The sequence below is a fragment of the Canis lupus genome, chromosome 18 (genome assembly GCF_048164855.1).
Source record: "Canis lupus baileyi chromosome 18, mCanLup2.hap1, whole genome shotgun sequence".
Taxonomy (NCBI): Eukaryota; Metazoa; Chordata; class Mammalia; order Carnivora; family Canidae; genus Canis; species Canis lupus.
The window spans coordinates 27157394-27182056 of record NC_132855.1 but is presented as its reverse complement, the minus strand read 5'-3'; the positions used below and the strand labels follow the sequence as shown (position 1 = coordinate 27182056).

General features: G+C 36.1%; 1 protein-coding gene across 4 annotated transcripts in view; it reads right to left on the bottom strand.

Moving 5' to 3' along the window:
- The window catches only part of TMEM196 (transmembrane protein 196), a 51458-nt gene that overhangs the window by 3033 nt on the left and 23762 nt on the right, over positions 1-24663 (bottom strand). For 2 of the 4 annotated variants that reach the window (XM_072783844.1, XM_072783845.1), the window contains exons 2-4: positions 6755-6811; positions 3696-3950; positions 2457-2530 (exon numbers count right to left, since the gene is read on the bottom strand). In XM_072783844.1, the coding sequence (XP_072639945.1) occupies positions 2457-2530; positions 3696-3950; positions 6755-6811 (386 nt within the window). The remainder of the gene's footprint in view (positions 1-2456; positions 2531-3695; positions 3951-6754; positions 6812-24663) is intronic. The other 2 variants (XM_072783846.1, XM_072783847.1) reach the window with 1 other exon arrangement.

Genomic DNA, 24663 nt, shown 5'->3' with positions numbered 1-24663 from the left:
GACCAAAGTCTTCTACACATAAAAATAGTTCAATCTGTGCCTAGTCCCCTGAGTCTCCCCTTTTATTTCTCAACTTTATTTTGGAAAGACCTCACCTAGAAAGAAGAAGATGGTTAAATGCCTACATTTCCCCCCCTTGCATTGGCTTCTCTGCTGAGCATATCAACAAAGTGCCAACATATTCTGGGGGTTACCTCATTCTACAGAAAAATGTGTGGCCTTTTTGCAAAGAACTGAAATAGGCCCACAGGCGATCACTGCTTACATGTAACAGTGGATCACAAATAAATCAGGGTGGGAAAGATTGGTTTTCATGACACTATCACTCATACAGTAAAAAAAAAACCCAACCAAACAAATAAAAGCTCTTAATATGTTTCTTAAGGGATCAATTACTAGGATATTAATAAGGAAAACTATACGGAAAGCAAATGAAAACTTAGATAGAAAGGATGAACTGATAAAAGTTTCATTTGCAATTTTAGAAAATGTTAATTTAAGAAAAATTTAGATGTTTTGAATTCATATATTTTATTGAACATTAAATTCCTCCCTAAACATTAAAGGGTAATGAGATGTGAAGCCCATTCACATTTATAATGGTCAGTACACCATATTATAAATAACATTTAGGCAAAAATATCTAAAAATCTTTCATCCTTGAACAAGCCTATTTGCAAAAGTGTGGTAAAGAAAATTCAAATCAAAATTATTGCTCATTTATCTCAAGCCTATCAGTTTATATTTGATTTCTGTTTGGGAGAATTAGGAATGTTTGCTTTTGTAAACTTCAGAAATTCTTCCAAATATTTATTTGAAAAATGAAAAGGTATCCATGTCTTATTTTGACTATCTTCTCTTTGAAAATTCAATATAGGAGATAAAATAGAATAAAGATGCTTGCTCCTTGTTTTGACTGGTTTGGAAAGTTCCTTAGAAGGAGGATCCATGAGGGACTGGAAGGTAAAAATTGGCCTGGTCACTGAGCTTTGTTTTTGAAAACATTATTGTCTTTTGAAAGTTGTGGAAATTCTTCCAAGGAAATTCTGAGAAAGGAGACTATTTGCACTGGAGACTTATTCTCCTTTCACATCAAGATCTGTCTTTCCAGGCAAAGAGCTTGCCCCTTCTAGGCCCTAGGGAGTTATCTCACACCTGAGTATCCATTATATCTCCCCAGTAAGATGCCAAGGAATTACAAGAAAAAGCCTAGAAACTCAAACTCCTTTAGTGTAAAAACTCTGACAGAAGGCGAAGGTCCTTTGGCACCAGCTGCCTGTTTCTATGGCCCAGCAATGGCTCAGTGACTGGCTCTGCTAGACGTGCACATGGCAAAAGTGTAGAAACATAGTAGGGTTGTCAGGCTGAGGTTAAGTTTATAGGTAAGAAACCTGATTTGAGGTTTCATTCAAGAACTCACTGTGGGTGGCAAGATAAATAGAAACAATTCTTCAAAAATGATTTTTAACAAAATTACTCATATAGCTTTTCTATTCTTCATACTAGTACAAAAACAATTTTCTAGTGAATTTATAGAAGTAAGATTCTTAGGTGCTTGTTCTTCTCCTAAAATAAATTTGCATAAAAAATTAGCTTAAAAACCATAAAAATTAATGTATAATGTTTTATTATAGGATTAAGAAAAAAATCCAGTTTTTAAAAATCTTACAAAGAAAAGCATTTTCTTAGCTAAATTCACACTACTATGGACACAGCAAAATCATAGGAGAAAACACAAAAATTAGATTTTAAATGTATTAGTATTTTCAGTTTATTTGCAAATAGGCATGTCCAATTTACATAAAGAATATTCTCTAAATTTACACAGGACCAAATGTGACTATTTGCAAGTGGGTATACTTTCTGCCATTGGGCCATAGTATCAGTGTGACTTTCTACATTTTCAATTATATTGTATAGCCAAAGTGAGAGTGGTGACTATTTTTAGCAATCCAAAATATAATAAATAAATTTGAAATTTATCACATAAGATAATCTTATAAAAAGATGGCTTTCATAAAGCATTTTTACTGTATTAGTGTCAAACTTAATGTTGTCTGCTCATGCAATTTTGGCACGAGGAAGATACAGTCTGTCTTTATCAGACACACCTATTATTAAAAACAAAACTCTGGTCTGTGAATGATGGTATTGAGTCAGAATCATGATACAGCAGAAAATAAAGGAGTCATGAATCATCCAAACAGAAATGTGTTTGGATGTTTATAGGAGGTTGAATATTTTAAATACTCAACCAACTTTCAAGCTGCAAGACTCTGCCATGTAGGTTTATGTTGGTCCTCAAAAGCAGTTCCCATGAAAGTGCTACTTTGAGGAACAACAAACATCACAGCATCAGTCCAGACTGATCTGCTGACATCATGGCTTCCTACAAGAGGCATTGCTGCTTCCTGCAGTGACATTACAACATGGTAACTCCCTAGAAATCAGCGTACCTTGTAGGTAACTCTGGTGTCGGGGGCACCACCGGGCAGCTGGGCAAGTCGGTAATTTCAATAGCCCTCAATCTCTAATATAAATATAACAATCATATAATAAATATTGCACAAACATATACACAAAAAAACTAAATCACAGTAGTATAAAAATAGAGCACAAAAGAGTCACTATCCAAATACGTAATGGTAATCTATTTTTAACAACCCATTTCTTTAAATTACCAGTCCTGCTAATTGTGCTATAAAACTTTTTTTGAAGAACATGTGTACATCTGTTTCACATTGCTTTTTTCATGGAACAATTTAAGAATATCTATTCTCTTTATTTTAATGTATTGATTGCATACAAAATGGAAACATAAAACTATAGAATAAATATTTTTGCTTCAAAAGAACATTATAAAGAAATATGCCGTTGTAACTCTTGCTACTCTGTCTTCTATCCTGTGGTTATGCAGTTTTATTTCCATGGTATCAAGTGAAATATCATGTGGTCATTATCTTAGCTGGTTTATTTTACAGATGTTTTATCTTTTCCTTCATAGATCCAGTAACAGGAACTGAATTAAGAAATACGTACAAAATGTAATAGAAACACAGCTCACTATATCATTTGTCCTCCAAGCAATAAATGTTACTCCCTGTTTGAATGAGTTTCATGAAACAAGTATGCAAGAATACTATTTAAAATATAGGCAAAGCTACCCAAATATGCATGAAGTTTAGATGAGAATTTAATGAAGCCTTATGTGGATTGTACTATCTGCACTGTTAGGCAAGGCTTTTTGCTGTCTTATTAAAAGGTCCTTTTATGCTTCCAAATCTAATTTACATAATCAAATGCATCTACTTACAAGCACAAGAGGTGAGCTAGAAAGGAGAATTCATCAGATTTCTAAAACTGGCATTATTGAGTTGAGAGAGTATTTAGTTTATATGTTTTTCCTCAGCACAATACATAAAAATCCATATTTATAAGGTATTCAATATTTTATGAAATGCTATTTTAGGAATGGTGTTTTTGTATAGCTAGAGAGCTATGAAATTGTTGAGAATAGGTGTACCCAAAATAGCAGAGAAAAAAAAAGAAAGAATTCTATTCTTAGCCCAATAGGGCCCAACTTTTATAAAACTCAATTCCTCAAGTTCTCGCCTAGAGCTGCAAGTTGATTGACCATGATTTGACTGCAGTCTTCATCACATGCTAGCAGTGAGCGAAAAAGGTATAAAACTCACTTTTTCAGCCATTTCATGAGAGTGGTGCAGCGAATGCTCCCTTTCTGAGAACATCCTCCTCTGTTCGTAGCTGGCTAGTCGACAAGTGAGCCAGGAAGACAGGGTGCAACCACCGATCCCAATGCATGCAAGGGACATGGAGGCGAGATGCAGAGGGTAGAGAGAAGAGGTCTTCTTTGTCACTGCCCGAAGAAACTGAAAATTCAGGATGCCCCCAATGAGTCCACAGATGCAGCAGGCAGAAAAAAGGATCATCTGATAAGAAAAAGAAAGGGAATGTCAAAGTTGAGGAAGCAAAGCTGACCAGAACACAGTGTGCTGTCCTGTGGCACCTCTAGGATGGCAGAGCTATATTAAAGAGAAGAGGCTTTGGGTGCTTCCTGGAGGACAGGAGCTCTCCTTTCTGAGTTTCTGTGCAATCTGACTCAATGGTGAGAGAGCCGACCACAGTGTTTCAGAATTAATAATTGACTGTATGAAGGCCAGGGATAGATCTTTCAAAAATCCTAAAATAAGCAAAATTTATCTTCAAGGTAGATTCAGATTTCAATAATATTTACTCACTATCTATCATGCGCTTACTACACTAGGAGCTTGAACACATAGCTCAATTAACCCAACCAGTAAACCTCAGAGAGAAGTTATAATATACATTTTGGACAATGAACAGTGAGCAGGTAAACACTCAAGTTGAGGGACTGAATCCAGATTTTCTGACTCTAAATCCAGTTTCACTATGTTAATGCTCCTATCACATGTCTTCTCATTGAACTATCTACCAAACTTCCGATCTTTATATTTCTCTAGCTAAGTGAGCTTGGGGAATCTGGTTACTTCTCTTTTTCATACCTAGGAGTTTGTGTATCTAGTTCCCCAAAGGAGAATTTAGGGATTCCTTGTGAGCTGGCCCATTCTATTACATTTTTTTTTGTTACTCTGTAGCACCACAGTGAAGAATACACAATAGACATTACAAAAATACAGAATGGTTGGTTTGGGGAAACATAGGATGTGCCTTTGCTTTTGATCCAATTATTGGTTTGATTTGGATCTCTGTTAAGAACCGTGAGTGTTTAATTCTACCTAAATATTATAAATTTAACTGAATATTACAAAAGCTTTAATGATTTTATTTTGTATTTGCATTTAGTCTAAATTCCCCTGGGGGCTTTCCTTATATTTTATAGTGTGATACTAATTTAATTATCTACACCTATTTCCATTTTTCTCCTGAACATGGTCTCCACTCCAGCTATCTCTCTTTGCCAATCCTACAGCTTGTTCATTCCCATCTCAATGATATTTTCCATTTCCTGGAAATGATTTTGCTTCTTTCATGGACTCCTAGACAGAAGGCCCAAAGGGAATCCTAACTTCTTCAGAAAGCCTTCCTGGATTTGATTGTCTCCTTTGGCATAATTCCATAGGGAAAACAGCTGTAAAACTCAATTTAGCATTTAATTTTACATTATCAGAAACTATTTGCTGTAGACAGTTGAGTTTAACAAGCATTTATTGAGCACCTAGCATCTGTTAGGCCCTGAGCGAGGCAGCTGTTGGCATAATATTTGCAGGTGGGATATTGAAGGTAATTAGGTCAGGAAGGTAGAGTCCTCATAAATGGAGTCAGTGCCTTTTTGAAAGATTCTAGAGAGTTCTCATGCCCCTTTGCCACATGAAGACACAATCAAACATTTGCAACCTGGAGAAGAACCTTACCAGAACCCAATCACACTAATCTGGGCCCAGCCTCTATCACTGTGAGTAATAAATTTCTGTTGTTTATAAGTCACCCAGTCTATGGTACTTCGTTATAACAGCCCAGATAGATGAAGATATCTCCCCTCTCTTCCTTTCCCCCTCACTGATTCCCTTTCTCCTCTCTCTCCCTCCCTATTTTCTTCTCCCTCCCTCATTCTTTCTATCCTTGACTTCTCTTTTCTTCTCTCTCTCTCTCTCTATCTTTCTTTTTTCTAAGTGCCAAGAAATTGTTATTATACAGCCATAAAGATTCTGGTAAAATAAAAGTAGAGAGACAATGAAGGCCATGTCTAAAAAGTGATGGAAGATTCAGATGCAAATTACAAGCCTGAAGAAATTTGTATCTAATGGTTTCCTTTTAGGTAACTTTTAAAAAGTACATCTCACATGTCTAAAGCAATGGGTGCTTCATTTTTTTGTCACAATAGGTATTCTCACAAAAAAAGATATAATTTCAGAAAAAAGTAGTGAAACAAATAATTCTCCCATCCCTGCCCTCCTCAGATAACTGGCCTCCCCCTGGAAAGCTCTTTTTAGACTCAAAGACCACTTTCTAGGGTCCAAGTGTAGTATTAATTTTGTCAACTTATAAAGGTCTATGATCTTTCCTTTTACACACAACAAAATAATGTTTTTTCCTTCTTTTGAACTCTCAAAAAAATGTCACAGAGGGAAGTGGAGAATCTACCCTTCAGCATACAGCAGTTCTCCTCCAGCCATTATCAGAGGTAACAGGGAGCATGTTCCATACCCTGGAAACCCATGATAGTACTGTAAAACATCTGAAAACACTTACGTTTGCATTCACAGTAATAAAATAAAATTAAATAAAAAATCATTGGGAATTAACTGTAACTATAACAACACAGCTGTTTTGCTGCATTGCAAAATTGACTTCACAGTCAAAGCCAGTAATCCATAGGCCAAGTTCCACATTTAAACAGTTAAATTTCCCATGAACTCAAGCTATGTCTTTTTTAGCTTACTGAAGGATTCATGTGAGTGTCTGGGCGTCTTTAAACTGGAAAAGTGGAGATTGTCAACCACAGCAGTCATTATGAGTTGCATATTCATGCATTTAAAGAGTATATCAAAGCTTTTCTTTCTTTTTCTTTTGTCATGGTCTCTAATAATCTTGATTTTTTTTAAATGAAAAAGCCAGTATTTATTTGTCAGTCCTCTTTTCATCCTCAATGAGTAACATTCTCTATGTGAAAGTTGGCTTGTCATCATTTCCATTTTCGCGTTCCTACATTTCAAATGCTTCAATGCAAAATATAAACGAGGCAGAAACTTACGACAAGTCCAGATTTTTTTTTGGCGCACAATATTCCACATATGCCACAAAGAAGAAACTGAAAGGGAAAAGAATAAAAATTATTCCATATTCAAAGATAAGAAAACTGCTAGTTTTTAGCTTATAGCTCACTCATGACACTTGCTCCAGGGAAGCTTGAAAATTTTTATATTCCCATCAAAAGCCGGAAAGAAAAATACCTCATTCTAGAGTAGTAAGAAATAAAAATGCTAACTCTAGTGAAAATTTGTTCTTTGCAAGGTTGATATAGGTAATTGTGGGACTTAAGCAAAACCTGAGTCAGTTTTATGCCAGGCAAATTATGAAGTAAATAAATTTAGAGTTTTATTCCGCCTATTTTCTTTCACTGTCTTCTTATCCCTTTCTACTTTCTTAAGGAGAGAAGTAGTGTGATACATTCATTCAGAATTGACTTTTAAGCAATTAGAAATCAGTGGGCTTCACTACAGGTAGTGAACCTCATGTAAACAAAAAGATAAGGCTGAAAGGGAGGTGTTCTTTAGAGACATTCTTTGTACCTCTCAAACTATGTCAGGTAAAATGGTGACATCTTCATTCTCCCAGAAATATGGTCCTTGTAGATACGTTGGAAGAACTCAAGGAAATGAAGCTATTAATGGCATGTCATTTCTTGTAAATAAGCACTTTGGTGACAAAATTGCTTTGCAAAGCAGATGCATCAAAAAGTCTACCAATGATGCACTATTAGATATTTTGGTTATTGGAAAGTGATAAATCATTTAACTTGGTTAGAAACATTTAGGGATATTTGAATGCACATTTATACATACATCTGGCTGGAAGCAAACCATTAAAAAAAAAAAAAGCCCACTAAGGGCTTTCAGACTAACAAATAAAGCTTTGAATGCAGTTAAGTTTATCTTTTTGATTTTCTTTTAAATTGTGCTGTTTCAAGTCAACTAATAATTTAAATGGTTTCAACTAAGTGTTTCACACATATGTAGATTTTTAAGTATACACATAAAACTATTCTAAGAATTACCTGAAATAAATAATATGCTTGTGAGAAAGACCAACAAAATTTGATAAAGAAATAATGAATTAGGGAAGTTTACCTTAACAGGAAACTTTCCTTATAAAAAGAACAAAATAATTACAAAGCAGACAATGATGCAGCAAGACAGATAAGAGAACACAAGGATATATAAGAATTTTCTTATAATTAGATGATATTTCAAATTAATGCAAAAAAAAGAGCAAGATCCAAAGGAATTAGGACAGTTTATAAACCTCCCCTAACGTCGTACACTAAAATGTCAATGAAACAGGTGAATATTTAAGAGTATAAGAAAATAAGTATAGTAACATTCAACAAAGTAAAATATTTATGTAATTTTACAGGAGTGGGAAAGATTTACTAAACATAACAGCAAAGTCACAGACCAAAATGGAAAATATTTATAAATATTAATACATAAAATTATATTTTTATAGTAAAAAGTAACATAACTCTCAAAGGCAAAAAAGAAATTGGGATTATATTTAGAAAGCATATGCAGACAAGGGTTAACATACCATAGAAATTGATCTAATAAGATAATTTTAATACCTCAAAACCATGAGAAGATAAAAACTCAGAAATTTATAAAACTTGAATATTTGCATGCTTTACTTTTCCGAAGTTTTAACAAGCTACTTCTGAGTAACCATTTGTCACCCTTGCCCCACTTTGTGTCCTGGTCTTGATGAACTTGTCTTTAAGAGTCCTTCAGGACTCTTCCTAACTTACTGATCCTGTCTCCTATCTACCAAGGCTGTGCTCAGTCCATTCCAGTTTGGACCAGTTGTGTACCTCTCCATGCTTCCAGGCTTCAGATCAAAGCCTCAGCATGTCCTTCTTGCTTGCCTGACTAACCCATTACTCACCCTGAAAGTCCATTTAACCAGAATTCATTCCTGAAATAATTTGAAAGCAATGTAGTTTTGTATTCCTTGGACCTCCTCTGAAATCTATAAACATTGCCATTATTTATTCACAGCCAAGCTTGAGGGGACCTCTGGAGTTTTAGCAGAGTTCTCCTTCCCAGCCACTTGGTTAAAACATCTAGGTGGCAATAAAATTGCTTCCTTCCATGGTCCACTAAGGAAAGAAAGTTCAGGGCTTGGGAGGGGGAAAGAGAGACTATGAGGGCAATCAAACAATATGTTTCTACTCCCAATCAGGCCTGGAGTGTAAATACATCTCGATAGTTACTCGATAGTCAGGGTAACCAAAATCCACATTTCCTGGAGGAAACTTGTAATCTGAGAAAAAACTTACCCATGTAATCCACCCTATATAAAAGCACAGAATTTTTAAGGAGTCTTTTAAGGGATGCTAGCTAAAATTCAGCTGTTACAGTTTATAGAGAAGTGTAAAAGGAGCACAAAAAAAGCAGTAAATGATCTTTTGGTTTCACCGGCTATCTGTATCCCAAGTGAGAGCACTGGAAGGGATCTTAAAAGATGACTTAATTCAGTCCTTGCATTTTTGCATGTGGGGGAGTACAGGTCCAAATAGGCTTAGTGCCTCAATGTCACTCATCAAGGTCACAAATCACATAATTTAAGGCTCCTATTAGTGTCGAGGGTAATTTATTTCTAAAAACGTAATGAAATGCTCTTCAAAAGGATTTTTCAGTTCTAATACAGTGCGTTATACTAGCAAATCCAACCAGAAGTGATTGGTGAACACTTAGTCATCTATAATTACTCTCTTTGACCCTGCCATTGTTAATTTTTGTTGTAATAAGAATGATTATAAGATAATCAGTTGAATTACAGTCTACAGTTAAGTGTATCCTATTATATAGGGAATTTGTTATATTTCAAAATACTCTTTTTTTGCTCAATATCACTTTATCAAGGATGCTAAGCATTTATACCACATTATGAAAAAAGTGAAAAAAATCTGTTTACAAAAGTAAAATTCATGGCTGGAGGTATACATTATCTGAATTAGATATACAACTTTATATATAATATAATAATATAAAATAAAATATAATTTTATTTCTGAGAAGATGGGATATTTAAACCCAGGGAGAGTTATTTCCTTTGCTTTTACTACAAAGTTGTATAAATGAAGTGATCCAATAGGAAGTGGAACTATATAATGAAACTAGTTAGCCCTCCAAGTGGAATTCATTTGATTCCAATTTAGATTAAATTCAATAGATAACTAAGGTGTGACTTGTTGTAGGATGAAAGGGAGAATAATGGAAATAGCATTCTATATTTTGAATGGATTTTCTTCATGAAAGGTCTATGGAGCCTTCTGCTTTAGTTAAGATGCAGAAAGAACAAAGATGCCATTCCCACTTAAACAATACAAAAAAGCAGAAAAACTAATAGATTGATAACTTTAAGAACCCATCAGAATGCTGAGGTCCAAGACAATAAAATAACTGCAATTCAAAGAGGAATAAGGCCCTCGGAAGAAATTCTGGTTACACAAAGTATGTCATTTGTTGCAGAGACAGGAAGAGGGAACAAGGGTTGTCACATAAATGGGTATGTGGGGAGGCAAGGGAGGTAGTGCATAGCTCTGCTCTGTCCTTAGGCCTTCTTTCTTATGAAGCACATGTTTAAGCCCCTGGCCAAGGAGTAGCAAAGTCTATTATTTCCAGGATATATGCAAATATGGATTGCAACTCTAACTAGAGGAAACAGAAAAAGATATCTGCACCAAACATAATCACTGCAATAGTACAATCAGTTCCTCACTAGAATGACTCTGCCTTTTGTACTAACAGCCTAAAAGAATTTATCAAGATATAATACAAGATTCTGAAAAAAAGTACATTTGAACTTTTGACATCCAGTCAAATTCTCATTCACACAAGAGATTATAAAAAAGACAAGATCATTTGGACAGAAGCACTGTGGTGGGCTGAATTATGGCTTTCCAAAGAGATGTGTGTCCTAATCCCCAGAATCCATGAATGCTGACTTTATATGGGGAAAAAGAAAAAAAATGGGGGGGGGCTTTGCAAATGTGATTAAATTAAGAAGCTCAAGATGACACAATTGTGCATTGTCCAGGTAGGCCCTAAATATATTCACAAGAGTCCTTTAAAAGGAAGACAAGAAGGTCAAAAGACACAAGTTCCAAGAAGGCATAAAGAGACACAGAGAAAGAGATCTGAAGGAGTCATACGGCTGGCTTTGAAGGGAGAGGAGATCTGTGAGGCTGAAGCTATAGGCAGCTTCTGTGAGCTAGGAGTGGATTCTCCCCTGTGGCCTCCAAAAGGAATCTAGCCCCACAGACATATTTTAGATTTCTGGCCCCCAGAACTTTCAGAGAATAAATGTCTGTTGTTTTAAGCCACAATGTTTGTGGCAATTTGTTCTAGCAGCAAGGGAAACTAACACAGGCTCCGAAACGTCTGACATGAGACACTCTACAAGCACCACTAAAAACTGTTCAGGAAAACAAACCAAGAAAGCCATAGGATAAGAAAGAAATGTAGTAGAAAAAACACAAAAGAAAACAAAACAGTAAATCATTTGGATTGAAAAGTATTGATTGGAAAAATTACCATCTGTTTAGAATGAATATCCCAGGCGATTTTACCATGGGAGATGGTGAGGTGCAGGTAAAGAAGACGTAAGTAGTGTTCTAAAACTCTTATCATTTAGAACATAACAGAAGAGCTGACTAGTTCTAGATAGTTTTTAGACAGAAAAGTACAACTTTAAATTTGTGCATTGATATAGAGACAGAGAAAATAAAAATAAAGAGAAAAATACAATTTGACAGTAAAGATTGAACCAAGATATATCAGAGAAGTTGAAAATTAATGAGAGGAAATGAAGTGAAAATATAAAATAAGTTACAATAAATAATTCAATATTATAAGCAATCATACTACATGTGAATGTATTCAATTTCCCTAATAAGAGGGAAAAACAGAAAGGAAAAAACAGTCTACTAGGCAAAGAAGGAAAGGAATTTGTTTAAAGATCCCTTAAATAAATAAATGAATGAAAACGTCTTCTTTCCTTCTGCTTTTCTCTCTCTGTGTCTCTCTCTGTTTTGTTTCTCTCTGTTTCTCTCTCAGCACTGACCAAGATGCTCATTAATAAATTCTTTATTAGGATTTTTTTCTGTCCAAGGAAGTTTATTTTGGGAAAGACTAAGAGTGAAAAAGGCTATTGTGGAATTTCTCAATTTTAAATTGTGAGTGGAAAATGTTGAAACCATGATTGTAATGGAAGCAGATAAAAACAATAGCCAGAAGAACAAACAAGTGTGGGGTGAGGGGGTTTTATGAAAGATGGTGGGTCTACCTTGTTTTAAGAGAACTTATTAACATTTTTGCCACACCACATTTAACGACCTCAGATGAAATAATTTTCACTGAAATTTACTAGTCATTACATAAAATATACATACTAGAAAGTAGAAATGATGCTACTTCCCCCACACTAAGATAATGAACTGAACCACAAATTGAATGTAATACTTTGATAAACATTAATGATTTATACATTTTTGTCAAAATTAATGTTTCTTTAAAATATATAGAAAAATATCAAGAAAACAAATATTAAATGTTGGGAGACTGATTGGAAAGAAATCTATTTCTGGTTAAACAATATATTTTTCCTTGTAAATAGATTAAAAGTTTGGTAATTTACTTTGCTACTACCAGTTCTCGAATATTTTTATTCTACTTCAATCACCTGTTAAAGATTGATAACTGGAGTCTTTTTACGGATTATTTTGTAGTTTAGCACACAAAATGCTACTGTGCTAATGTAGTTCATATTTTCCCTGACACTATCCTGGTGTGATAGTAATTTTCTGGCTAGACTCATCAGGATGAGTAGTTTTATTCTCAGTTAAATATAACGAATCATAAACCACTGCATATTAAAGTAGATGCAGCTTCAATGACAACCATATTTTATTTTTACTTAGAATTTTTTTTAGTTCTACACATTCATAATAGTGGCTGAAATAAAGCTTTTATGCTGTAAAGCATTTTGATAGTCTCTCAATTCTCTAGAAAAAAGTGTATTGAAAAAGGGAACTTTCATGATGGGCAAGTCAGTGAAGAAATTATGGAGCAAAGAAACCGTTCTGAACCTCATGCTACATAAAAAAGAAATAGAATGTGTTATTTCATTCGCCATTACTGGTATTGCTAGGGTGAGAGATCATCTATTTTTATATCTAGCGTTGCCATAGCTCCTCAGACAAAGCTGTGCTGTTGAAATGAAGTTTCTAGATAACATAATGGAATTTCAAACTGAATAAATGAATTAGTAAATGGGTGGAAGAATGTATCACAGTATGCATGGAGAGGGGGAGAAATTAATCAGATTTAGCCAATTCCAGACACATAACTGGATGCAATTAGTCTTTTTACTGAATCAAATCCCATTAACTTTTTTTTTCCTGAAACACTCATGATTGGTCAGATTAGGTTAATTCTCTTCTCAATGGTGGCATTTGAAAATAATTTGGATGGTGTTAACCTTTTAAATGTTGCAATCATAGCTTTGTGGGTTTCAAAAGTTTCCTTCTCAAACCTCAGATGTCCTTGAGATGTCAGCATGAGTAGACCTTTCTATAGGAAAAGGAACACACACACACACACACAAAACCTCATTGAAAAAGATATGGCCTTGACACTGAGTGGTAACTGCCGAGATCCTTTTTAAACATGAGAAGTACCTTCCCAAACTAGAAAATGTTGTGCTGTTTTTAAATTTTTTATTGATGGGCAACCCGGGTGGCTCAGCAGTTTAGCGCTTCAGCCCAGGGTATAATCCTGGAGACCCAGGATGGAGTCCCACGTCAGGCTCCCTGCATGGAGCCTGTTTCTCCCTCCTCCTGTGTCTCTGCCTGTCTCTCTCTCTGTGTCTCTCATGAATTAATAAAATATTTAAAAATAAATAAATAATTTTTGATTGATATTTAATTGACAAATTACATTATATTGATTTGTGTACTCAATTGAGACAAAATGGCTTGAGAAAGAGCCCTATGAGTATATAATCCAGCTTTTGATTTATTTTCCCTCAACAGACACACTATAGGTATTTTCCCTTGGTGAAACTAGAAATTGGGCAGTGTCTCAGCACTCTCAAATGAATGCAATTACCTACTATCACCTAATCTGTTTTGTAAGCTGCTCTGAGTGATTAGAATCCATTCTCCCCAATAGTTCATTTTTGCTTTTGTTTCTTTTGCCTTCGTGGATGTATCTTGCAAGAACTTACTGTGGCTGAATTCAAAAAGGGTGTTGCCTGTGTTCTCCTCTAGAATTTTGATGGAATCTTGTCTCACATTTAGATCTTTCATCCATTTTGAGTTTATCTTTGTGTATGGTGCAAGAGAGTGGTCTAGTTTCATTCTTCTGCATGTGGATGTCCAATTTTCCCAGCACCATTTATTGAAGAGACTTTCTTCCAGTGGGTAGTCTTTCCTCCTTTATCGAATATTAGTTGACCATAAAGTTGAGGGTCCACTTCTGGATTCTCTATTCTGTTCCATTGATCTATGTGTCTGTTTTTGTGCCAATACCACACTGTCTTGATGACCACAGCTTTGTAGTACAACCTGAAATCTGGCATTGTGATGCCCCCAGATATGGTTTTCTTTTTTAAAATTCCCCTGGCTATTTGGGGTCTTTTCTGATTCCACACAAATCTTAAAATAATTTGTCCTAACTCTCTGAAGAAAGTCCATGGTATTTTGATAGGGATTGCATTAAACGTGTAAATTGCCGTGGGTAACATTGACATTTTCACAATATTAATTCTGCCAATCCATGAGCATGGGATATTTTTCCATCTCTTTGTGTCTTCCTCAATTTCTTTATAGTGTTCTATAGTTTTTAGGGTATATAAGAAGCTTTTGCACAGCAAAGGATACAGTCAACAAAACTAAAAGACAACCTACAGAATGGGAGAAGATAGTTGCAAATGACGTATCAGATAAAGGGCTAGTTTCCAATATCTGTAAAGAACTTATTAACCTCAACACCAAAGAAACAAACAATCCAATCATGAAATGGGCAAAAGACATGAAGAGAAATCTCACAGAGGAAGACATAGACATGGCCAACATGCACATGAGAAAGTGCTCTGCATCACTTGCCATCAGGGAAATACAAATCAAAACCACAATGAGATACCACCTCACACCAGTGAGAATGGGGAAAATTAACAAGGCAGGAAACCACAAATGTTGGAGAGGATGTGGAGAAAAGGGAACCCTCTTACACTGTTGGTGGGAATGTGAACTGGTGCAGCCACTCTGGAAAACTGTGTGGAGGTTCCTCAAACAGTTAAAAATAGACCTGCCCTATGACCCAGCAATTGCACTGTTGGGGATTTACCCCAAAGATACAGATGCAATGAAACCCCGGGACACCTGCACCCCAATGTTTATAAGCAGCAATGGCCACAATAGCCAAACTGTGGAAGGAGCCTCGGTGTCCATCGAAAGATGAATGGATAAAGAAGATGTGGTTTATGTATGCAATGGAATATTACTCAGCCATTAGAAACGACAAATACCCACCATTTGCTTCAACGTGGATGGAACTGGAGGGTATTATGCTGAGGGAAATAAGTCAATCAGAGAAGGACAAACATTATATGTTCTCATTCATTTGAGGAATATAAATAATAATGAAAGGTAATATAAGGGAAGGGAGAAGAAATGTGTAGGAAATATCAGAAAGGGAGACAGAACATAAAGACTCCTAACTCTGGGAAATGAACTAGGGGTGGTGGAAAGGGAGGAGGGCAGGGGATGGGGGTGAATGGGTGATGGGCACTGAGGGGGGCACTTGACAGGATGAGCACTGGGTGTTATTCTGTATGTTGGTAAATTGAACAACAATAAAAAATAAATTTATTATAAAAAAAAAGAATCCATTCTCCCCTTTGAATACCCTTTATACAGACACTATCCCTTGATGCACACACTATCCCAATCACATTCAGAAATTTGCTCCAGGAAGAAATCAAGATACTTGTCATTTAGTCAAGATCAAGCAATGTAAAAAAAACAAAAAAACAAAAAAACAAAAACAAAAAAACTGCACACCACAAAACAGTCAACAGTTATGACAAAAAGCTTCAGGACATTAAAAAAGCAGAATATAATTCTTTAAAATATAAGATTAATTGGTTTGTTACTTTGGGGTACTTTCAAGCCCTCAGGTACCATAGCTGGCAAGCCTTTCTGTCTGAAAGCAGAGATTCTAAAGGAAGGAGAGGAGTTCCACATTTAATGATTGTAAACAATGGCCTGTCCTGGATGGACCATGGCTAAAGATAGGTAACTACCACCTGTATGTGTTCTGTCTGGGAAAACAGAGTAGGGAGATTAGGATCCCTAAAAACAACTTCATCAAACTTTATAGAGCTTTTGTCACAATTATAACAATCCTGACCATATGTAACCTCCTTGAAATCCTTTGTAAGATCTCAAAGTGAAAGGTTCTCTTCCCATTTGAGGACATGTCTCACACAATCATCCCTTCTGAATATGTAGCTATCTAGTTTCAGGTAACAAGATTTTCCTCAACACTCTTGAGATTTAGGCAGGGTACAAAAGTTGCTCATGCTACCTCCCTTTTGATTTTACCAGGATAATCTTTGAGAATACACTTTGGCTACCTTATTGATTAGATCCAATTTGACTTATATGACCTCAGTTACGAAACCTTGATAAGGATTTTTTAAATAATGGCATCTGTAAACTATTTTTATCAGGATGTCTTGAGGATACTTATCATAAATGCAGAGTTGTGAGCCCCCATCGAATCAAATTTTGGTGAGGTGGAGCCCAAGAACCAGCATCTTAGATAAATTCTGGGGTAACTGCTATGCTCCTTAGAGTAGGAGAACATTAGGTGTAGAATCACTGGATTGACTTAATTGTCTAGTTTGACTTAGGTGAGCTGTCCCTACCAAGAGCTGGCCAGATGTGGGACCTACCATGGGAGTAGTATGCCTGAAGGGAGCAGCAATGGATGGATGTCTAATACCAGACTCTAGAGATACCCTACACTTATATGATGAACAAAGCTTCTTCTCTTTCCTGAAGGATTTAATAGAGAATATTTGTCTCTTTATTCCCACGTGTAAAGACAGTTATCAGCAGCACTCCGGCAGAAGTAAGGATGTTTTATTCATACATACCTCTATCAAACATGGTGGGTGGAGTGGGGAAGGAAATTGATTTTGCTTTCTCTGAATCCTACTGTTGACATTTTATGCCTTTACATGGCAAGTTTTAAGGGGCTTATTTTTGATAGGTTCATTTGTTCATTTCCCCGAATAAAAAATAGTGGCTTTTAAGGTCTTCAAGCACTTTTCTTTCCTTCCCTGTTTCTCCTGATGACAAATCACTTCTAGTGATCAGAACACCTAGACAGAAGCACAGGTGAGGCTGTCAGTGCTCCACACAGAGCCTCTAAGCAATGAGAGACTAGTTCCTTTAAAGGACATTAACAAAAGGGAAATTTTCTTGTCCAACTTTTCCTGTTCATTGTTTTCTGTCTTCTAAGAGAGTTTGGAGCAGTCGATTAGCGTCTCTCAAAAGTAACACAGAGAAGAATTTTATTCCCACTCTGTGGTCCAGCATTATAGTTCATATTATTTTGCCAGGTTTCTGTGTCTGCTACAGTTCTCATAATGAATATTCTGGATCAGGTAAGAAATTATAGTTTTCTTCCTGAATGTATTTATGCCAGAGCCTGTCAGTATATGTAATTGGACTGTGAAAACCATTAAGTTGGAAAGAGTAAACTAGAATAAGATGCTTCCAAACTCCCTGGGTAATCAGAGTGCAGAGCACTATTTATAAGGCACCTGAAATTCACCAGAGGTGGAAGTGTCTTTTCTCTCCACATACCTGTTTAGTTAACTTCAAACTGATTTTAAATGATGGCAAACATGCATTACATCTTTCCTGTAACCTGGCTCAATTTGATTGCCAGAGAGCCCTAAAACCTTAACAAAGTAAATAGGGAAATTTGTAGGTCAATCCTCAAAAGAGGTCATTGGAAAACTTAAAAATTGGGAGCTGATTAAAAATCTTTGTTGCCTGAAAAGATCTAAAATAATATCTTTTCAGAACATGAGTTAGGCTGTTAAAACTAGCAGATTCTGGGAAGTGACTCTAGAGAGTGAGGTTTTTGAGGACTAAATTTTGGAAAGAATCATTTAATTGAAGTGCAATAATAGTGTAGAAGATTTATAAATGTAAGTTAATAAAGGACCCAGGGAAGATGCCGAGTTTCTGAATTGTTTTGGAATAGCTCTAAATGGTGGTTTCTGAGCCTCGGTGATTTATGTTATTAATCTGACGGCTTTCAGCTTTCTCTGGATAAAGAGGACCATCATAAAATAATTTCGAGACCTCCTTCCAATCTCCCACTGATTCATTTCTTCATTACTCAGCAACTCTATTATCCCCCTGAAGTTGCATAGACACTAATCCATCTTTGTAGTTTATAAAGTGATACAACAGTGAGTAAAAAATAAGTTAGACACTTAGTTGAACCAGACAATAGGTGCTGGCTCTTAAGGAGGTAAAAAGATTAAGTCTGACAGATTTTCTATTTCCTGGAGTTAAGGTGTACTTTTACCGAAACCCCCACAAAGATTGCAGAAAGAAATAAAAATGTAACAAAAAGAAATAATTTCGGATCATTAAAAACATGCTTGGGTAATGGGCTCCGAAGAAAATATCACATGCTGTATTTTCCATCAATATCCTTCAGCACAAAGATTATTTGCCTTACTGGAAGAAAGTTTACAAGATATCTTAGCAGATGGACTTTTACCCTCATCTTCCAGTCCTTTTAGTTTGGTTCCTGTTAAAGGACCCAAAATGGAAACATTTTCTCAAGTATTCTGTTAGGATAAATTCTCAAATTTCCAAAGTTTACTTTTTCAAAAGTTCACAACACTTACTATTTGGGTTCTCTCTCCCAGTATTTCTGGGAAGGCTAAAAAAACCACTCTTTGCTATTTCCACTTTGTGGGTAGAGGAATTAAGACGCCAAAAAAATCATACAGTAAGTCAGTTGCAGAAATTCAATAAGAGTGGAAAATGGGGGTTCACAAATAATTGCTTATTGTACACTATACCCCTTTTCACGTTAGCTCTATATAGATTAGAAACACCTTGTCAAAAAATATTCTTTTTAGTAGACAAGTCATAAAATGTCCCTAATGAAAAGCTTGTAAGAGAAATCTATCTGGTGGGAAGGATGGCTATGTAAGAATGACTGTCACCTTGGCTTTAAACTTCCTTTTGGAATTGGTTTTCCTTTTCCCTCACAGTGACTATCATACTTGGTCTCCCATTCCCAGCTGCATCTCTAGCTTACTTGCAGATAAAACCTAATGTAAGATAAATCCCTGTTTAATCCTCCCCACACAACTAAAATAAGGTTATACTTTCCAAAGTACTTGGTAAAAAACCAAAGGGAGTACAAGAGCAAAATTAAGGAAGAAATTGTAAGCTACATGGCAGTTGTCCCCTTCTTGATGTATATCTCATCTCCTCTGGAGGACCTGGGCCAACCCACATCCAATCTGCAGGACCCAAGATTAACGATTCCAAGAGGAGACAAAACCTTAGGAGACAAAGTGTCAGGGGCCTCTTTTGGGGTCATCTGCTCCCAATTAAAATTATTCTTTTGAGGATTCTGTGAGTTGATTTAATAAAAAATCATGATTCTTTTGCATTTCATTCTGATTTCTATCTAGATTTTATGAAATAACTCAGAGGACCTTTATTTTTATGTATTTTAAAGTACTGAGACCATAAAAATGCCTATCTGTGAGATAGCCTGATTGATGAAAGATAACTCATAAAGAAAAGGTGCATTCAGTACTGCAGGATGTGCATATTCATCAGTGGAAACTAGGACTACTGAAAATTCTGTTCATTGGTATATCTGGGAAATGGGGGGTAGTTTAAACTATTGCCTATTATTTCTGGATTTAAATGCTAGAATCAGGAATAATGGGTAGGAGTTACAAGGAGGGAAATTTCCACTCATCACCAGGAACCTTTTTCCAGTGAACAGATCAGTCCACAAAGTAGCTTGGGCTTCCTCATATTAATGAGGTCCCTTTGGAAATGTTTGGAGAGTGCCGGAATGACCACTTCCTAGGGTGCAGAGAACAAATTGGTACAATCCTGACAGGGGATTGAAGTAGGGTTTTATGTAATATACTAACATTCTGATTGAGATTAATTTACCACATGGCTACAAGATCCATTTTCAAAGAACTGGAAATCAGTGACAAAGTGGTGTTGTGCAATCTATCTCTGATGAAACAGAAGACATTTCAGGCTCCTCAGTGTCTTGGGCTATTTATTGTTGTGACCATAAATTAGCCAAGACAACATATAGATGTATGGTTAATTGACGCTACTGAATATAGAATGCCGGGTAACCCTTTACTTAACTGCAGAAACAGCTGTGCTATTTTTATCTTTCTTTTTCTTTCAGGTTAATAATAGATGACTCTTGATGGTTCTTAGTGTTTAAAATTATAACTGGCATCCACAAACAGATTTTATAGTTTAGGCCACTTTCTGAAACGTTAGTTAACATACATTCTTTATAGCACCGTGGGAGTTAGGGGACATTATTACTTTGTCTAGAACCTCAGCAGGAAAGAACTACAGTCAGATCTAAATTTAGAACTTAGAGTGACATGATTGAGATGGTAACAGAGATTGTTCCTGACTTCGCTCCCTGCCAGGAGAAGAAGGACTAACAGCCATTCAAGAAGACACCACTGAAGGAGCCCTGGAATCCAGCGGGGGTTGGGTGGGGACTGAGGGCATCCCTTAGTGCCAGGGACACCAGGACAGACTGCATCTGTAGGATAAGAGAAGCAGCTACCCAGTGACCACATTGCCCCTCCCCCAGGCCAGCGCATCACCATGCAGCAAGGTCTTCCCTGAGCCTCAGGCTCCTCCAGTGAGAGAAGAGAACTCGGGAGGGACAACCAACGCCACCAGCATTGTGGGTCATTTTGTGGGAGCCTCTACTCTGACCTCATACCGTGGGGATTGCAGGGAAATCTATGGAACTTACCCATTTGTAATGTGACTGTGATGGAGAAGTGGGGGAGGGGCTTACAACCACCAGCACAGGGATCTCAGGAGACTGAGTTCTTACCTTCAGGGCTCAAGTGGTAATCCCAATCAGCAGCTCTGGCCATCTGTAGAACCAACCAGGAACTCTGGGGTGTAGATATGCTCTGATTCAGATACTGAGTCAAGTAGTTCTGCTGGCCCTTGAGCCAGATCTGCCCATGCTCAGGCAAAGAGCTGAATCACAGCCCTACCTGCTGTTGGGAGTGTCTTCTGGGCCCATCTGTTCAGAAGGGCTGGCAACAACCCCTGAAGCTGTATGGCCCAGTGACACTCAGCCTCAAGCTGAGAGTGGGGAGGCAGAGCTAAACACCCCCAGAGCAAAGCTAGTACCAGGTGTGGAGCCCAAAATAAGCAGAAGAAAGGATATAATAGATATTGGAGCAGAAATTAATGTAGTAGAGAACAGAAAAATCATAGAAAAAATGAACCAAAGTAAGAATTGGCCCTTGAAGAGATAAATAAAATAGACAAACCCTTAGCTAGACTGACCAAGGAAAAAAGAGAAAGAACCCAAATCAACAGAATATAAATGAAAAAAAGGGACATTACAACTGAAACCTAAAAAGACTCCAAATAGCCAAAGAAATCCTAAGAAAAAAGAACAAAGCAGGAGGCATCAAACTTCCTGAATTCAAACTGTACTATAAAGCTAGTCATCAAAACAGTATGTACTGGCATAAAAACAGACAAATAGAATGATGGAATAAACTCAAGAGCCCAGAAAAAAGTTAGGCATATATGCTCAATATATGACAAGGCAACCAAGAATGCTCAATGGAGAAAAGATAGTCTTTCCAATAAATGGTGCTGAGATAATTGGATATTCACATGTAAAAGAATGAAACTGGACCACTATCTTATATTACTAAGAAAAATTAACTCAAAATGGATTAAAGACTTAAATATAAAACCTGGAACCATGAAACTGCTAGAAGAGAGCATAGGAATAAAGCTGCTTAACATGGATTTTGACAACGATTTTTTAAGTATGACACTTAAAGCACCACCAACAAAATAAAAAATAAACATGTGGGATTACATCAAACTAAAAAACTTCTACACAGCAAAATAAACCATCGACAAAGTGAAAAGACAACCTACAGAATGAGAAAAAAAAAATTGTACTCATATATCTGATAAGAGATTAATATCCAGAATATATAAATACATATCCCGAATGTATTAAAAACACATACAATCCAATATTAAAAAAAGTCACAAAACAACCCAATTAAAAAGCAAGCAAAGGACCCAAATAGAGAGTTCTACAAAGAAGATATGCAAAAAGCCAACACGTACATGAAAAGATGCTCAACATCACCAGTCATTAGGAAAATGCAAATTAAAACCTAAAGAGGTATTACCTGAAGCCCGTTACAATGGCCATTATCAAAAAGATAAGATATAACATTTATTGAGCACTTGCTAGATACCAGGCTCTGGGCAAAACATTTTATACACACCACCTAATTTAATTCACATATTCAGTTGAGAAAACTGATCCTTAGAACATTTTTTTTCACACTATACGGCTAGCATTTGGCAGAAGTGGTATTCAAACACTGGCTTCTCTAACTCTAGCGGCTGAAATAATTTAGGATTTTCCAATCATAATACTACCCCAGCTCTTTGTTGGTGTAATGATGCAATGGGAAGGGATGAAATAAATTGAGGTCCACAGGTAATTACTAAATTGTGATAAGGGAGCTTTTCCCCCTAAAGGCTGCTGGATTCTAGTCCCTAAAGAAGTATTTTCCTACCACTTGGTGGCAGTAGCTACCAATTAATTCACAGCGTTGTTTTTCAATTTAACTGAAGTCTATTTCTATTTAGGAGTTTTTAAAAAAGATTTCTCCTTTCAATTAATTAACTTTTTCATGTAATACATTTATTTCCAATTAAAAAATATATTTATTATTATTATTATTACTATTTATTTACTATTGTCATGGATCTCATTCAGTTCTTTGGATTTCCTTTGGAATAAAGGCCATAGACAATAACAGAGGAAAAGTTTCCAGTTTCCTCCATTCAACATTATAGCTTCAGAGGTGTTCAACGTGAGGATGACCAAAATAGGGTAATGACAGAGCTTGGAAAGAACGACAGGACTGCTTATCAAACCATAAATAGAAGGGAATCTATAATCAATGAGTATTAACTTAATATGGGTTTATAATAATCAAGAAACTTCAAGCATGTTTTCCCAATCCACACATGCAGTCCTTTTCACAGAAGAATAAGCTAAGGTCCACAGAAGTTTAAGTAATCTTATCCAAGATACACATGAATGGAGTTTACAGCTAATAAATAACAGAAGCAGATTCAAATCCAGATGGCTCTGACTCCAAAGTGTGTGCACTCCCCATTGTCTCATACGGCCTTTCTGACAGTGGTATTATTATTATTCTAAGAAAGTAGTCACAAAATACCTCTAATTTTCAGACTCAAGAGAAATATCAACATTCTAAGTATGTTTAACTCTCCAATATAGAGACCAGAGGAAGAAATGAGGGTATGGTGATAAAGAATATATTTCGTTTAGCTTTAAAGTCAGGTAGAAAGTTAGAGTAGTCTACCAAAATGAACTAAGGTGAATCTTTTTGGGGAGATGCAGATAATATTAGTCTTACATAATTGTATGACACTATTTGAAAGTAGTACTAAAATTTAGGACTTAAAATCATGGATTCTTTTTAGAATATGTTAGGCCATGATGAAATGCTTATAACTCTATTTTAACAAAACAGCAGACTGCAAAACTGTACACATTTTGTTCTTATATTACAAACATTATTAATTTCATACATGCAAAGCTGAGGCACAATGTAAATAGTGATTTTCTCTGAGTGGTGAGATCACTCGTCATTTTAATGTCATTTTGGCTCTTTTGTATTTTCCCAATTCTTTAAGGTAAACTTATTAAACTAATAGGATGTTTCATTTAATCTTTCCAGAACTTTGTTTTAATCCATTATATCATATTGGTCTATGGCTTTAGCATTTAGAGGAGTTAATGAATATAACAAGAAGGGGAAAAAAGCCAGCAGAGGCAATGTTCTCAAAAGTGAAGGAGGATCTTCTCATAAAGTACGCTATGGACAGAGCTCATCAAAATATTTTCACTGCTGACTTTTAAGTTCCTACCATGTGAATGACTTACTTGAATTAAGTCACAGAATCCCCAAAGGGCATCCATTTAAAATCCATCCTATAATTTGGGTGGGTTTTACATACACAAAACTAGCACCCATGTGGGAAACACTATTTTCCTGCTTTATGTCTGTGTGAGAACCCTCTATAATAATCCAGAACAATGCTAAATGTCCTGGAGAGTCCCATTTTCAGTGAAGCGGAAGGTCAAGGCTTTTTGTGAGTGAGCCTTGTATTCATTAACTCCTCCAGATTCCTCTTTTCCACTAATCTTCCTTCTTCCAAATAAACAACATTCACAAACAATTCTGTTAACGGAGGCTAAGCTCAGTCTGTGCCAGTGGAAACTAGAATGCTAGTGAATCATAAGGTGCCCAACATCAATAGATTATTTGCACTTCTGACTTGATGAGAGTCTTTACAGTTTAGGATCAATCTCTTCCACTAAGAGAGGCAGGCTTTTTCACCTTTAAGGAATTCTGATTGTCAAAGTTTGTTCTTTCTTTCTTTCTTTCTTTCTTTCTTTCTTTCTTTCTTTCTTTCTCTTTCTTTCTTTCTTTCTTCTTTCTTTCTTTCTT